The sequence below is a fragment of the Gracilinanus agilis genome, chromosome 2 (genome assembly GCF_016433145.1).
Source record: "Gracilinanus agilis isolate LMUSP501 chromosome 2, AgileGrace, whole genome shotgun sequence".
Classification (NCBI taxonomy): domain Eukaryota; kingdom Metazoa; phylum Chordata; class Mammalia; order Didelphimorphia; family Didelphidae; genus Gracilinanus; species Gracilinanus agilis.
Window position 1 is genome coordinate 521,053,674 of NC_058131.1, and position 17,123 is coordinate 521,070,796.

General features: G+C 34.6%; 1 protein-coding gene across 1 annotated transcript in view; it reads left to right on the forward strand.

The window, feature by feature from the left end:
* Window positions 1–345: 345 nt before the first annotated feature.
* The window catches only part of NPAS3 (neuronal PAS domain protein 3), a 1,019,383-nt gene continuing 1,002,605 nt past the window's right edge, over window positions 346–17,123 (forward strand). The window contains exon 1 of the mRNA XM_044660006.1: window positions 346–488. Within this exon, the coding sequence (XP_044515941.1) occupies window positions 346–488 (143 nt within the window). The remainder of the gene's footprint in view (window positions 489–17,123) is intronic.

A 17,123-nucleotide genomic window follows, 5' to 3' on the forward strand; every position in this document is an offset into this window, starting at 1 on the left:
TTAGAGTTATGTGCATAACTGAAAAAAAAGTCCTGAAGATGAAAGAACAATCTGGAATCGAAGTCGCAGGTGAAGAAGTTAACTTTGACAAGGAAAGACATTTTCCTTCAAGATAGTAAGAAAGGAAGAAAGAATGGATGTAGGGATGAAATATTTGGCAGTATCAAGATGAGGAATTGAAGGAATTTACATGCTAACTCAGGAAAAGAAGAAATGATTGTTATCTCTTTGGGAAATTCAATGTGGGGAATATGAGGTATTGATAAGAGATAAATAAAAAAGATTTTGAGCAGCTTAGCTAAAAGTTAAGACAGCATGAATTTATAGCAGGCTAACAGTGCAATTATGACATTTGCTAGTGTATTTCAGGCTGACACAAAGACAGAGAAGAATTGGAGAGGCATTGCACAGGGTGGAGGAGTATTGAAGGGGTCAAAAGATTCTTGGGAGGAAGGCAAATACATTGCTGAAATGGCTAATCAAGATGGGTAGGGAGGTAAGTGAAGACACATTTGGGTAATAACTAGGAAAATAGGGAGTGGCTAAGTAAAAGGAAAGGCAGATAGGTGGCAGAGTGAAGAGCATGCTGGTTCTGAATCCAGGAAGATTCATCTTCCTGAGTTCAAATCTAGCCTCAGACCCTTACTGGCTATGTGACCTTGGGTTTGCCCCAGTTCCTTATCTGTAAAATGAGCTGGAGAAGGAAATGGCAAACTACTCCAGTATCTTTGCTAAGAAAACCCCAAATGGGGTCACAACGAGTCAGACACAACTGAAACTACGGAACAATGAGAAAACAAAGTGAAAGGAGACCAGAAGGAATATCTAATGCCATTTCATAGGAATAAAGGAATTGGAGAGCTGGTAACGTTTATGATTAAAAAAACAAAATTCCAGAATTCAAGTACTGGAAATAAAAATTAATATGATATGTTTGTACTCTTTAACCAATCCATTTCTCACTAGTATATAATTAACATTCATTCATAGATGGTTCTGTTACATATCTCTCCCTTCTTTTGCTATTTCTTAATATGTGAATTTGAATGAGAGAGTAGAATTTGAAGAAGCAATGTACTTGAGACTGGAGGTCAGGGGACTACAATTCAGGGGAAAAAAAGTTGACACAAATATTCATCCTTGATCATATCCTTATCTTTACTTCTTATTCATAGAATACTATAAAGGCAAACACACACACACATACACCATACATAAACATATGTGCACACATACTTGCATGTATTTGCAAACCACATAAATAGTGAATAGCTTTCAAATGAGCTATAGGCCTGTTTTTTGCTATTAAAGACTTTGCTGTAATAGATCACTTATTCTTTTATAAAGTTAGAGTTTACTAGGCTACAGCTCTCTGGCTCTTCCCTTGACCTATTACATATTTTACCCTTTGGGTTCTCTACTTTTTTCTTGGTTGCTTGTTGTATGCCTTTGCCTCTCTCTGTGAGATACAGGAAAATGGTTTTGTACTCTGTAAATGTGAGCTTTTTCTTGATAAATAACATGAAATTCACCAGATATGGAAATATTTCCCATAGCTCTGTCACCTAGAGACTCTTTTGTTAATGTTATTTTGAGTTCTTTGTTTTGTTTTTGAGTAAAGCTTCTACTATCCCCTAGCTATACCAATGTGTTTAGACTACACATATTCCCAGACTATGGGTGCCATTGATAATTTTGTGATCTATTAATATTCTTTTTAAAAATCCCTTGCCATTAGGTTTTCTTGATTATTACATTATATCACAGTATTTCTTTTTTGATGCTAGTGTGAAGGAAAAAAATAAATCAGAAACAACTAAGTATAAGTTAGCTAGGAGGTAATAGCTAAAAGTTTATAGTTAAATCTACCTTTAACTAAACAGATGGGCTCTTTTCCTCTTTCTCTTCTGGACTGCATCTCATCAGCATGTAATTAATTTTATTTTTATTAAACCCCATGTATTTTTATTAATTTTATTTTTATTAGTTCCTCCTTTTTTGGAGGGTGGTGGTGGAGAAAAGCAACATTAGTAAGGTCTACAGCAATTAGAATGCATGCTTTCCTTATTAAATGACCAATTTTCACTCTCTTCTAATCCACTTCAAAATTTTTCCTTTATTTTTAAATCATTACTTATTTGCCATTTAGCAAGATATCTAATAATATAGAAGAATGAACTACATTGTTAATTGGGGATAACATGCTCAAAGGTGTCATTCATTGCTCTGAAGAAGCTAGTTTTTAAAATGGATTTAGAAGGAGTAAGGGAACAGGAAGAGAGTATCCTATTCAGAGAACCAGAATTTCAGAGTTCAATATATTGGAAGTAGATAGCGCTAGATGTAACAAATGGCAACAATAAAAATAAGTTGTATTTGTATAGTGCTTTAAGAATTAATGTGTGTTATTTCATCTGGTGTGACTTCTATCCTCTTATGAAGCCACTAGTCCAGGTGTATATAGCTTTTTTTTTTTAAACCCTTGTACTTCGGTGTATAGTCTCATAGGTGGAAGATTGGTAAGGGTGGGCAATGGGGGTCAAGTGACTTGCCCAGGGTCACACAGCTGGGAAGTGGCTGAGGCCGGGTTTGAACCTAGGACCTCCTGTCTCTAGGCCTGACTCTCACTCCACTGAGCTACCCAGCTGCCCTGTATATAGCTTTTTCAATTGGATTTAGTTACTTGAGAAGTTTATGGAGGAAGTGGGGTAAGGAGGTCTATGAAATGCACCTTAGATTTCAGTAGCATTGATTACTCCTAATGAATGCACTCCTTCTACTCATGCAGATTGGTGTCCACTCTGTAAGTGAGATTTAAACAGTTATTTGAGGGATGGAAGACCTGAAATGTTACATGACTTGTCCATGGTCACATAGCCAGTATGTCAGCCAAAGGCAGGGCCTGAAACTAGGTCTTCCTGATGCTAATGATGACTCCTTTTCTCCATAAATGTAGAATTATTGGATCAACCCAGTTTCTCAACAATAGGTTTTCTTAACAAGGAGCCTTTTCCCTTGAAATCATCTTTCCTTGCCTCACCCAGATATCTTGTTTGTCACTTTTGATCTGTGGAATGAGATGACAAGGTTGGTGGTTTCACTTCTATTGTAGTGGTTTTCTTATTCCTGATTCTCTACCACTATCACTCTGGTCCAGGATCCTTGAAGAAATTACTTGTTCTACTAATTCTTCAAGTCAACACTGAAAAATGGGCACACTAGGAATTTAAAAAGGATTAGAAGAGTGACCTCAGAGAAGAGATGGAGATACTGTATATGTTTATGTGTATATATTTTTTAAAACCCTTACCTTTGTTTTAGAATCAATACTGTGTCTTGGTTCCAAAGCAGAAGAACTGTAAGGGACAGGCAGTGGGGGTTAAGTGACTTACCCAAGGTAAGAAAGTCTGAGGCCAAACTTGAACCCAAGACCTCCTATCTCTAGGTCTGGCTTTTGAACCATGGAGCCTCCTAACTGCTGATATCACACACACACACACACACACACACACACACACACCAGCATAAGAAGATAGTTCCAAACTATGTATTAATTAATGTAAGTGTCATTTATCAAGCATTCACATTGTGTACTATACCAGGTACTGTTGTTGGGAGATTCAAAGATATGGTGGTACAGATTCTGTCATAATGGAGCTTACAGTTTTAGCTGATGATGATATGACAGGTGTATTACTAAAGAGAACTGAGATTTTTCACATTGAAGAAACCAGTTTGTGTTTTTTTAACTCTTCAGATTTCAAATGAAATATGCAATATATACATGAAGTTCTTATTGACTGCAACTATGTCATGGTAGTAAAAACACCACTTGGTTTCAGAATCCCCTAAATGGTGCCTTAGTTTCCATGTCATGCCTCCGATGCTAGTGGTCTTTCTTATCCGCCTTAAATGAATTATAGCATCCTTCAAATATGCCTTTAAAAATGCAAATCTGAAGCACAGCTTCAAAAATATGCGTATCATCTGGCTGTTGAGAGGTGCAAAGAGTAAACCTACACATTTAGGCTTCAACCATTGAAGCAAAGACGGAAAGATGATTGAATTCAGTCTTAAATTTTATAGAACTAAATTTAATGGTGAGCACAATCACACTCTGTGGTGATTGTTTTCAGTGCTGCCTTATTAAGTTATATAATGGCAAGAGTTCAAACCCAGCGATTGTTGAAATGGTAAATTTAAGGAGTATTTTAGACTGCTTGCCAATATGCAAGGATGAGGGTTTTCAGGATGCAGAAAACATTATTTCCACCTCACCATTTCTGCAGCATATAATTCTTATTTGAATAGTTTGGAGGGTTGAGATTTAATACGCTGCTTTTTAAAATGTTTTAAAAATCTTGTTTTATTCCCCCAAGATTTGTTTTTTGCTGTTGCGATTAGATGATGACAGCTAGCTGGCTTTTAAAATTGATCAGGAAGTAGCCTGGCAGTCGTTGCGTGTTGTAATAGCACTTTAATGGATATGAGCTATTCACCCAGATCAGACTCAATGTCAAAACAGGCAAAAATACAGCTGTCACTCTGGACAACAAGATACACATATGCAAACAGCTGCTTCACACACTGGAGAAAAGCAGCTTTTTAATAATGTTTAAAGGTGTGGTTGTATGTGTGTGTGTGTATTCTGAGGTGTATATGTACAGTATAGCAAGAGAAGAGGGCAAGAAATATACCTTTGATACCTTTACATGGGAGTGTTTAGCATACGAGATATAGCCTGGTGTATTTTCGGAAGAAGGATGTGGGATAGGGATTCTCCTTAATAAGAACTGTTTTTTGTTAGGTAAACAAATAAATGCTTGGGAATGGGTAGCTTACTTAGCATACATTGCCAATGAGGTTATGATCACTGGATCCATCTCAGCAAGAGGATAGAGTATTCCTAGATGAGCACAAAATCAACACAATTAGGGGGAAAACCAAAACAAAACATGCCATATGTTATGTGAAGAGAAGATGATTATGTTTAGATCTGGAAACATCTTTAATATTTTCAAAAATCTTCAATGCCTTCCTATTACATGAAGAATAAAGTTAATCTCATCTTTGCCTGACATTCAAGGCTTTCCACAATTTGTTGCTTTTCTGCCTTTACAGTCTAATTTATTACTATTATCTCTCCCATGGACATGCTCTGTATTCTCCTGCTTCTGTAGCTTTGATCACACTGTCCTCATGCTCGGAATATCTTCCCTTTCCCTCTTCACCTGTTGAATTCCATAAGTCTTTCCTATGTGTAACTTAGATACAAATTGTTTCATAAGACTTACCCTGATCTCCCTTATCCATAATAATCCTCCTAGTCAGACCTCAGATAATATTTTAGTTTGCACTTTTCTCAAGTATTAAACAGGATAAATTATGAATTATATTTATTTGAATTTGTATCTAATACATTCTAACAGTTATTAGCCATACCTGCACAGTTACTTTGTCTTTATCTTCTATTTTATTATCTGTGTTCATGTTTTCCCCACTATGAATGTAAGCTGCTTGAGGATAGGAATCATTTCATTTTTATTTATGTATACCCAGTCCATAGTATAATGAATATCACTCAGTAGGTGTGTCATAAATGCTTACTGAATTAAACTATAAGTGCCCTCAGGGCTTAGATTATATATTCTTTAATGATACAGAAAATAGAGGCTCTGGATTCAGAGGACCTGGGTTCTAGTTGCAATCTGATGCTACTTGTGTGACATAAAATTTAGTAATTAAAAAATAATAATAGCTAGTTTAAAATTTGCAAGGTGGGTCAATTAGATGGCTCAATGGATAGAGAGCAAAACCTAGAGATTGGAGGTTCTCAAATCTGGCTTCAGATACTTCCTAGCTGTGTGTCCCTAGGCAAGTCACTTAACCTCCATTGCCAAATCCTTGCCTCTCTCTGGCCTTGGAACTGATACCTACTATCTATTTCAAGGCAGATAGTAAGAGTTTAAAAAAAAAAAGATGTACCAAATATATTATCTTATTTGATTATTTCTGCCACCCTGGGAAGAAGGTACTATTTTATCACTATTTTATAATTGAGAAAACAGGTAGACAGAAGTTAAGTGATATGCCTTTGTTTCTAAGGTTGAATTTGAACTCAGATATTTACTATCCTCAGATCCAGAACCCTCCACTGTGACATCTTGCTTCCTAGTTGTCATGCATGTGACTTCTAGTTTCCTGTCACTTAATCTCTCTTAAGATTCAGTTTCTTATGTGTAAAATGAGAGGATTTGCTTCTGAGGTACCCATTAGCTCCAATTTTATCATCCAGTAATCTCCTAAAGCAATAANTGAAATCCATGCAAATAATGACTTTGTGGAGCTACCAATTTAATTAGAAGCCAAAGAACTAATTTTATCCTGCCCATCTTTATTATGTACATAGGGCATTTTAGAATTAGAACTTTCAATGACATCAACTTTAAATTCAGACTCAAAGGAACAGCCCTCTGACTGACCAAATCCCTCTAAGTTAATGTAATACCTCCATGGGGACAAACAGTAGATTCACATAAGATGCATAATTTGTAAAGGCTTGGTCTGTCTATTTGATGCCAGATACCAGAACATTTGAATGAAAAGTGAAAGATTCAGTCAGGACATACTTATGTGCATATGTAGCTATAAAGCATACATATACATATCTATATTCCAGCATATTCCTCCTAAGGCTTATTTGTTATAAGTAAAACATTGCCAGGTCCATAAGGAAGCAATTAACGGGAATTTGGAATTTATCACATACCTACAAGGAAAGTGCCATGCCTCCCTTATTGAATGAATCTCAGACAGGCAGAATATATGTGTATATGAAGATAGAAATGTATGTGTATATGTATATGTATGCATGTATTGTAAGGCTATGAGGATAGGCTATCTGCTATATATATGTGTGTGTGTGTGTGTGTGTGTGTGTGTGTGTGTGTGTGTGTGTGTGTGTGTGTGTATAGTGTTATGAAGACAAATTAGTTGGATTTCTGAGTTTCTCACTGTATGTATACCTACAGAAATATGTATATATATATACATATATATGCATATATATCTATATCCTAAATGTAGAGTTTGTGAACCAGCTAATGTCTATTGGTGATGAGAAAATTGCTAGATGAACTCTCTTTTCAGCCTATTTGTTTATTTTACTAATGACAACAATCCAATAGTAGAAATTATCTTAAGTCACATACTATATTTCTTTAAATAAAGGGCACATTTCCCCCAAATCAGGCTTTTATATAATTTTGATATCTTGTTTAATCACACTCTGAAGACTAGAGAAACTCTGAAGGAAGGTGTCAGCAATGATGGTATTAGGAGTTCCTCTACAATACCATACGAGGCCTGCTTCCGTTAGTCCAACTTAGGAGAGGCAAATGGTTCCCCGCTCACACCTTTTAAGGAAATATATTAATCACTTCCTCAAGTCTCATAGAGTTAGGGGTCTCTGCAAAATTTGCTAATTCTTCAGCCCCATTCCCACCTGCCATCCAGGAAGCATTACTAGGATTAAGAGTTGTGAGGTGTAGCAGATTCCCAGGAATCCTATTTCTTTCCTTCCATACGCTCCCCATCCCCAAAGAATCTACCTTTTGTCCTCAACTTGGAGTTGGAGTACTCTATGTGCCTTAGTTTATTTATAAAGAGGGGATCATATTAGATCCTACATCACAGGGTTTTTGTGAGGTTCAAATAAGTAAACATATGGAAAGCTCTTTTCAAATCTTAAAACACTATGTAAATGCTATTACTATTACCACTATCATTACTACTAGAACTTAATAGATAATCATATATGTATATTTTTTCCTCCACTAATAGAATGTAGAAGCTATTTCATTTTGTCTTTGTATCCTAGTATATAGCATAGGACCTTTAATTTATTAAGTACTTGGAGTAGCTAGATGACTCAGTAGATAAAGAGCCAGGCTTGGAGATGGGAGCTTATGGGTTCCAATTGATTCATAGATTCATAGACACTTCCTAGCTATGTGACTCTGGACAAGTCACTTAACCCAAATGGCTTAACCCTTACCTCTCTTCTGCCATGGAACCAATACTTAGAATTGATTGTAAGACAGAAGGGAGAGGTTTAAAGAAAAAAATATATTATTAAATGCTTTAAAATGTTTGTTGATTGATTTCTCTGTTGAAGGAACTGGGGTTATTTAGACTGGAGAAGATAAGACTTAGGAGGACTATATATCAATAGCCATCTCCATGCATTTTGAAGGCAGTCACATGGTGGGAAAATTAGACTCATTCTGGCTCTAGAGCATAGACCAAGTAGCAGATACTGAAAGCTTCAGAGATAGATTTCAGATTGATGGAAGGAGAAATGTAGTGTCTTTTAGAGCTGCCCAAAAGTAGAATAGATTTTCTCCTAAGGCAGTCAATTACTGTGACTTCAAGCAAAGGCCAGATGATCATTTTTTGGTAACATAGTAGAGGGGATTTTTATTCCTTTATGGTTTATTCTTTGACCTGGGAGATAGGTTAAAAAAAAAAAAAGGTTACCATAAGTATTAATGCTTATATATTAACATGGACAATATTCAGTTATATGTGCTATCTACCTATATTCATGTTATGTTCTCTTTAGATAAATATTGATATAACAGATTATCATAGTGACTGCCTGTTTTAAACAATACTGGTATTCTCTCAACATATCATAAAATATAATTTATTATTAGTAACGTGTTCAAGCAATCTCTTTACCACTACCTCCAAATGATCTAGCTCTAAATGATCTAGAGTTAGAGCTATTGAGAGATTGGTTGATCACATTATTATCAATAAATAACATTTTATTACAACTTAAGATGACATCACCATTGTAGACAATAGGCAGTCACCCTTAGTTCCAAGTATTATAATATTAAAAACACTCGTTTCATTTTCTTGCTATGCTATTTATGGAATTTTTTTCTCTCTTTGAATTTATAGGTAGACCTTTGTATTGGGTAAAAATAATCACATTTTTGATGTCTTGGTTTTCTTTTTTGAAAATGAATTTTTATAATTTAGATGTGACTTTCCTCCTGTGTTACATATGAAATGGGTAAAAGTTAAATTATAGTGGAGAAAAATGGTCCCTATAAGGTAAAAAAAATTTAGTTTGAGATTGTTGATCTTAAAAAGTTATCTTAAAAATATGATTTGAAAGGTTTGTGAGGTATTTTTAAATTTTTTATTCTTATGTTACTATTCCACTTTAACCTCTACATACTATTTTCTCCATTCTTTTAGTATTAAAAATCTCAATAAAATAGCCTAAGTTCTTTATGTAAATTATGGAATATTGGGGATTTAGTTTGTAATATTTCAGAGTAATTCTTTGATTATTATTACTTGGGTCTTTAGAATGTCATTTTATTTGTCCTAAAGATTGAGCTTTTTTTTTTTTAAAGGAAAACATAAAGTACCAAACCTAAGTCCTCCAGTTATTGGGTTTATAGACATTTGCCAACCAATCCAAGTGCCAGGATTGATATGTTCTGCTGAATTTATTAAACTGTTTTGGCATTGTGTAAGCAGCCTAAGAGGGCCAGATAGTTTCAATTTACTAAACATTGTGTACCTACTATGTGTGAGGCATCTTTACAGAGGCTTATAGAATATTACACATTAATAAATCTAGTTAGTTATCTACACTTGGCTTCAAGCTATAATGAGTCTCAGAGATCATCTTGTTCAGATCTCTCATTTTATAAATGAGGAAATGGAGTCCCACAAGGAAATTAATCTTTATCATCAAACGGGTAGCAATAAGCAGAAATAGATTTTAAATTCAAGTATACTGATGCTAATTCTAGCATTCTTTCTTCTAGATTACAGTGTCTCCCCAACAATATGTAAAAAAAATAAAGGAATCTAATTTCCCATGCCTCAGTTCTATTTATGTTACCAAGATGAGGATTTTTGCCTCTTTTAATAGACTAACACTTGAAAACTAAAAATTTCCTCAAAGTCATTTTTTAGGTTGCATTACTTGAATTAGTCTGAATCATTGTTGATTAGCTTCCTCTGCATAATTCTTTATCTGTCCAGCTAAACTACAACCTTTTTCCCCCTTATGACCCAATTTAAATGATTTAATTCAATAATATTCTTTGGTTTCAGAATTAGTTTTAGCCATAGTATCCATACCTGCTTTTAAGACACTATGATGGTAGGGATTAAGAACATTGACTCTGAAGTCAGCAGTCTGGGTTTAAATGCTTAATATCCTTATGTGCATTGGCATGCTCAATCTCTTGCCCTCTTACTTTACTGTAGATGATAGATTTGGACTGGATGGTTTTGAAGGTCCCTTCTGTGAATCAAGCACATTGAGTAGGTAGCTTATTTTGGGGAGGGGCATGGATAAGAATTACACTGGATGAGAGGCATGGATCAGCTATGTTTTGTGTTGTTGGAGGGAACATCCAAAATAATGAAAATATGGACCTAGTTAAGTATTGGAATCATGAGCTATGTGGCTTTACAAAGATCCTATCTTCAGTGTCTTAGTTTATTCAAGTTGTTAAATATGCCACATATGCTTTGTTTAAAGTGGTTATTTTGGGGAAATAATTTGAATATGGCCTGTCTGTGTAAATGTGCACTTGTTCACTTGTATAATATTTGTACCTTACTGACTTTCAAAAAAAGACTTCATTGGGTTTGTAAGCTAAAACAAGGTAAGATAATAGATAAACCATAGTAGAGACAATATGGTAGAAATGCAGGAATAGATAGTTTAAGTGATTTGAATTTAGCAGGTAAAACACTCTGTGATGTCTCTCTATTTTAGAAGTACTGGGGAAGGAAGGAAAGGACACTGCAGAACAGAATTGAAAGTCCTGTTGCTCATTTATTTTAAGTGTTATGCTTAGTAATGCTCAGTAGGATATTATTGCAGAATGGTTGTGACCTTTAGCAAAAAGCATGCAATGAGCTGAAGACAGAGTTCAGTGTTGTACACTTGGGTAGACTCCCTCATTCATTGTTTGCATTTAATAAAAATAATAAGAAAGACAATGTCAGCAGCAACAATATAAATGCATTATGGATCTCCTTATCCTTAAATCCATTATTATCTCACTTAAATAGAACTTAGTATAACTTCTAGATTAAGGAAATAAGTTGAACCACATTATCTTATTAATCACTTGACATGGATGATAGCCAGCTAGAAGATTTCACATTTTAAAACATATGAAATAACACCTTTTTTCTAGAATTCTTTTCGAAGTAATAGCAAGATTCCATTAGGACTGGGTAAGTGTAAAACCATTATGGTGCACCAAGGAAAGCTAGAGATTGAAAACCTTAAGTTTGAATCCATAGGTCATATTGAAGCAGTGGATGATGGTGATTCCTAAAAATACCTTGGCCTCCTCCAGGCAAGACACATCAAGCATAAAGATATCAAAGAAATTATGTGATTAAATATTTAGACACTTATTGATAACATGAAGAAATCAAAGCTAAACGAGAACATGTTTAAAGCAATTAACACTTGTATAATATCATTTTTAATGTAAACTTGCAGAGATGTAAAATGGGCTACAACAGAGTTGAAAAGTATCCTTTATTTTTTAAAGCTATTTTATTTTCCCCAATTACATATAATAACAATTTTAACATACATTTCTCCTTTCTTCTCTTCCCAGAGACAGTAAGCATTTTGTTCTTAATTATATATGTATTATCATGCAAAACACACTTCCATATTGGTCATTGTTGTCATAGAATACTCACATAAAACCAAAACTCCAAAATAAAACCATAAATAAGCTAATGTGAAAAATAATATGTTTTGATCTGCATTATGACTCCAGTAGGTTTTTCCCTGGATGTGGGTAGCATCCTTTCTTATAAGTATTTCAGAACTGTCCTGAATCAATTTTTTGTTGAGAGTACCTAAGACTTTCACAGTTGATCACATATGATATTGCTGTTCCTATGTACAATGTTCCCGTGGTTCTGCTTATTTTGCTTTGCATCAGTTCATGTAGGTGGAAAGTATCTTTTGAAAAATCTGTACCATATTAATGAAATACAGGGTTCATCACCTTTGGGCAGATATAGAAAGACTAATACTCTTTTGAATACAGGATAATAATTATGTCAAAAAACCTATAGAAATACTAATAGTAATTGAAGCTGATAATAACAGACACATGTTTATTGAATTCGTAACTAAAAGTGATTTGCCTGCATATGGGGTCTATCAAATAACTGAGATATGTTATCCCTGTTTGGACTCTCAGTCAGCAATGCATGAAATAATAGTACAAATGTCTGAGTCATATGAATTTGTGGAAAAAGGGAGCTTTATGATGACCATTTAGGAACAGACCAGTGACATGAGAAATTATAGAATAGTGATTCTTAAGGAGTCGGGATATAGGTATCAATCTAGATTTTGTAAGAAAATGGTAAAAAATCACTGTAGATTGTATAAACATAATACCTACTGAATAATTTTTAAGAATGTCTGGTGGCTAGAATTATACATCAGAAGCTAGCTACCTCAGATGGGCTAACAGATTACAAAGTTCCATACTACAAACAGAACCCTCAACCAATCAACTGGTACTAGAGTGGACCATGATCATAGTCTGAATTTTCATCCACCATTGCCCATTCATAACATTGATTCACAAAGGAGCTTAAAGAAAAGCATGTTTCATAGATGTTTCCATACAAAGACACAAAATATCACTCTAAGCTCTATGAAACAGAAAGTTTTCAAAATGAAAAGACCTCAGAGTAGCAAAATCATATTGGTCATAATGAAAATAATAAAAGCAATTATTAATATTAACTAACATTTTTATAGCATCTATTATACACCAACCACGTTAGAAACTTATCTAATTTAATCCTCACAACAATATTGTCAGGTAGGTGCTATTATGATTCCCATTTTACAGCTGAGGAAACTGAAACAAAAAGAAGTTAAGTGACTTGCTCAGTCACACAGGTAGTAAAAGTCTGAGGCTGGAGATATATATATATATAAAACATCTTCCCCTACCTTATATCCCTTTCCTTCTCAACATAGAATCCATAATGCTAAGGAAAAACTGTATTGATAAAATTATATTGATATAGGTAGTATATATGCATATAGTATGGTATATAGATATAGGTTTCACCTATTGTCCTGTCTACTGCTGGCATGTTTGAGTAAGCTGACAATGGATGAGTCCACATCCTAAGAAATACTTTATTCAACTACAAAATGCAGTTATTTTCTTGATCTGTGCAATATTCTGTGGAACTATTAAATATTATTATTAAATTAAATTAAGTTAAATTAAATATTAAAGAATAATAGTTAAGTAGCATTTTGTCTGAGGACTATTTCTATCTGCACTCCTACTGAAAAAAAGATGAGAATGTGATCACCACAATGGCTTGTATTTGTATAGAGCTTTAAGGTTTACAAAGTGATTTTCACAAAATATCTTATTTAAAAGCATTGGAAATATTCTTGTAGTAAAATAATTTTGATATGTATTTTTATAGAATTCATACTGATGCTATATTATCTTTGCTAAATATATGACATTGGAAGATCAGGACTTGAATCCTAGTTTTGCTTCTAATTTATCTGTATGACTTTGAGCAAATTATTTCAAAATGTTCAGATTAAATTTCCTCATACATAAAATAAGAAAATTAGATTGAAACACTGAATACTGAACAGATACATAGAGAAATAGCCATAACCAAGAAAACAGAAGGAGCAATGACTACAGTAAATTGAAAGAACAATGAAATGAAACTTGGATATCATGACATTATTATGATCAACCTTGGACCTGGAGAAGAAATGAAAAAATTCATCTCCCTCTTTTTTTCTTAGAGAGGCATGAGAGTATAGTTATATATAATGCCACATATACTGTCAGAGGCAATAAGTATGTGGGTTAGTTTTGACTAACTCTTTTAAAACATCTTGGCTAAAATGAAGGCTTTCTGAGGTGAGGAAAAGGTAAATCTGGAAATTTGACCATTTAAAATCAAAAGGCAATACTTTTCTTAAATGAGGATGTTCGACTTGATAATCTCTGAGTTATAATTCTATGATGTTATTTTCAGAATCATAGGTAATATATGGAGGAAGGGTGAGGACTAAATGTCTCAATTAACTTTAAAATGTGATTTGCTTGCTATATATGTAAATTCAATAATTGTTGAACTTATATGAATCTCACAAAATTGATATCATGCAGTAAGGTGGGAGGTTGGGCCTTGGCTATTTTTCTCAAAATAACTAACCTACCTAGACAAGTGGTTTGTAAAAACATTGATTTCTATTATAAAAGTTAAAGATTCCGTAGAAATATATCATAGTGGCACAAAAGCTTCCTTGAGTGGGATGGAGAAGTTGTATTGATGTCTTGGAACAATTTGAAGGAATGAACAGCATCTCAACTATATTATATAAATAATTTAAATGGAAATCTCTTTTGCCTTTTAGGTCTCTGAAAATTCCTTTTCTTATATATGTCATCAACTTCTCTTTACTGAGAAAGCCACTGGTCACTGGTGGCTTTAGAGGTGAACTAATAGAATGTCCCAGTCCTTTCCTCTTGCTTTTCATGCCATATCCATACTTGTCTACTCACACCATATTTCTTTTTACTTGTCACATTCTCTTATGGTTCCAAACTAACAAACAAGCGAACAAACATCCTCATTTCTTTTATATTTCCTCTCTTGCCCCCTCATCCCAGTGGAAGAGAGAGGGAGAAATAAGAAGGGGGGGGGATGTATTTTTAGCTTTTAAGTAAGGAATTCTAAGAAAGGTTGAAATTCCCCCAAAAGCCAATCAAAATTCCTTCACTTTCACACTTTTTCATTCTTTTAGTTGGAAAGAGTTTTTAAAAAGAAACAGAAAGGGAAAATAAATGAAGAGAGAAAAATTGATGCCTCGGAACAGCTTAAAGAAAACATGATTTGATGGAGAATACAAAAAAATATTTTGAGAGAAAATCTGATAAGTTTGCAGGCTTCTAAAGTGTGCCTCACCCCCACACACTTTTTAAACTTAAACTCTCTGGAAGAGTTGAGAAAATATAACTAACCCTAAGCAGGAAACAATTAGATCTAGCCACATTTAAAAAAATAAAATAAAGTAGATCATAGAGAAAGGAGCAAAAGAAAGTGGGATAGCGCTGTTACTTCCCCAAAGCAGACAAAACTTTCTCCATGATACCTTGGCAGCACTAATGATCTGGGAATCAATTTTATAAAATACTGGCAATACACATTGGAAATTAAGCTTCCTAAAGTTGGAAAGAAGGAGAACAAGATTTTCCTGTTAGCCAAGTTGTTTAGATCGGAAACACTCTGCTAGCTGTTTTATTTTCCTCTGCTCATCTAAGTGATCTGAGTTTTTGAAGGTGGACAAAGGCTGATAGTGAGTCACAGCCAAGACCAAGCAACAAAGCATCTTTGTTAGAGTTGGTGCATGGCATTTGTCAGGAGAGTTAGTGCATGGCAAAACAAACATTCGACTGCTGGAACTGGCTCAGAACAACTTGGAGGCATTGGGGAGTTTGGTGCAAATTGCTTCCTGTATCTTATTTAAATATAGCTTTCTTTCAAAGACAGGAGAAAGTATGAACATGTACAACTTGGTTGCACCACGTGTGATTTTTGCAGCTCAATCATAGTCACATCATTGCTTTCGAGATTCCCCCCTTTGACTATGACCTACAATGGTCTTTTTTGAGAGGGTTATTTCTATTCATAGACCCTTTTCATTGAATGGTCAGTAATATTATTCAGAACATTTACATTATATTTATTATTAGCTTATTCTCTAAAACCCTTTTCTCATGTAGGCTTGATGCTTTCTTGTATCTGTACTTGTTACATTTTTAATGAAAAGAAGAAATGAACTTAGAAGACATAGTTGCCTTTTTTAAAGGGTTATTTTGTTTGTTTTGTTTTGCTACCAGTAGAAGCCTAATTTCCATTGTATTCACCTAGCTCAAGAAATACTTAATGTCAGGAAAGAGATATTTACTGGAATACATGAGTCTAGAATTCATCGCGATTCAGTGTGAAATCCACTCGCCCTCTGCTCCCCACCCCCTCTTGAATTGGAATGAAATGTGCCTTAAACTGAAGTGAAATACATCACATGCAGCAACAGTGGGCCCTCGCTTTGCCTCTATCCCTGGTGTGAAATCGATACACTATCTTTCCTCCTGACCTGTTCTGTGACCTCCATTGCCGCCTTCATGCTGAACAGCAATTGCTTTGAACAGCCTGGGTCTGCTACAGCTCACAAATGATTCTCAGCTTCTGTCTAAAACTGGTGCTGATAACAAAGGCTCGATTTTAAGTAATGTAGTCGTAGTTGTCTTCTAATTATGAGTTACGTGAATGTGCACATTCTTTTACTATTAAATACTCCAATAGCAGGACAGTCCACATACATGCCTTCTCCAGGCAGGGGCAGGATCCTGGGAGTTTGATTTTTAATTTCCCTTGGCAAAGTTTCATTGGACAGAAAAGAGAAAAGATGTACAGTGGAGGTTTCTGCAAAAATTTCATACATTCTATCACTAACGTGACTGGTTGGCATTACTTTTAATTTTCTTCTTTTTTTAATGACTTTTTTTCTTTGACCAAAAAAATGTATTTGAACCTGAGATTATAAGATCCCAAAGAAGAAAAGCTTATTGGATACACATTTGCTTCTCAAAACAGTAGGCTCTCAATTTACTGAGATGAGATTATGAAAATAATCTACGCATGCATCAAGAGTATTCTTGTTGAAGGAATGTAAGAAGGACAGGGAGGCTTTTGCAAACTATATTTGACAGCAGGCTGCATCTTAACAGTCTTGAAACTGACAGTTGGAGAAAATAAAAGCATTCCTTTTTCTTTCTTTTTCTTCTCTCTCTTTTTCTCTCCTCTCCCTCCTTCATCCTCTTCCTTTATTCCTTAGTTTCCCCCCACTATACATAGCCTATAAAAAGCATTTGATTTGACAGGAAACACTACTTTAAAGGCCCTCCCTCCCTTCCTTCCTTCCTTCCTTCCTTCCTTCCTCCTTCCTTCCTTCCTTCCTTCCTTCCTTCCTT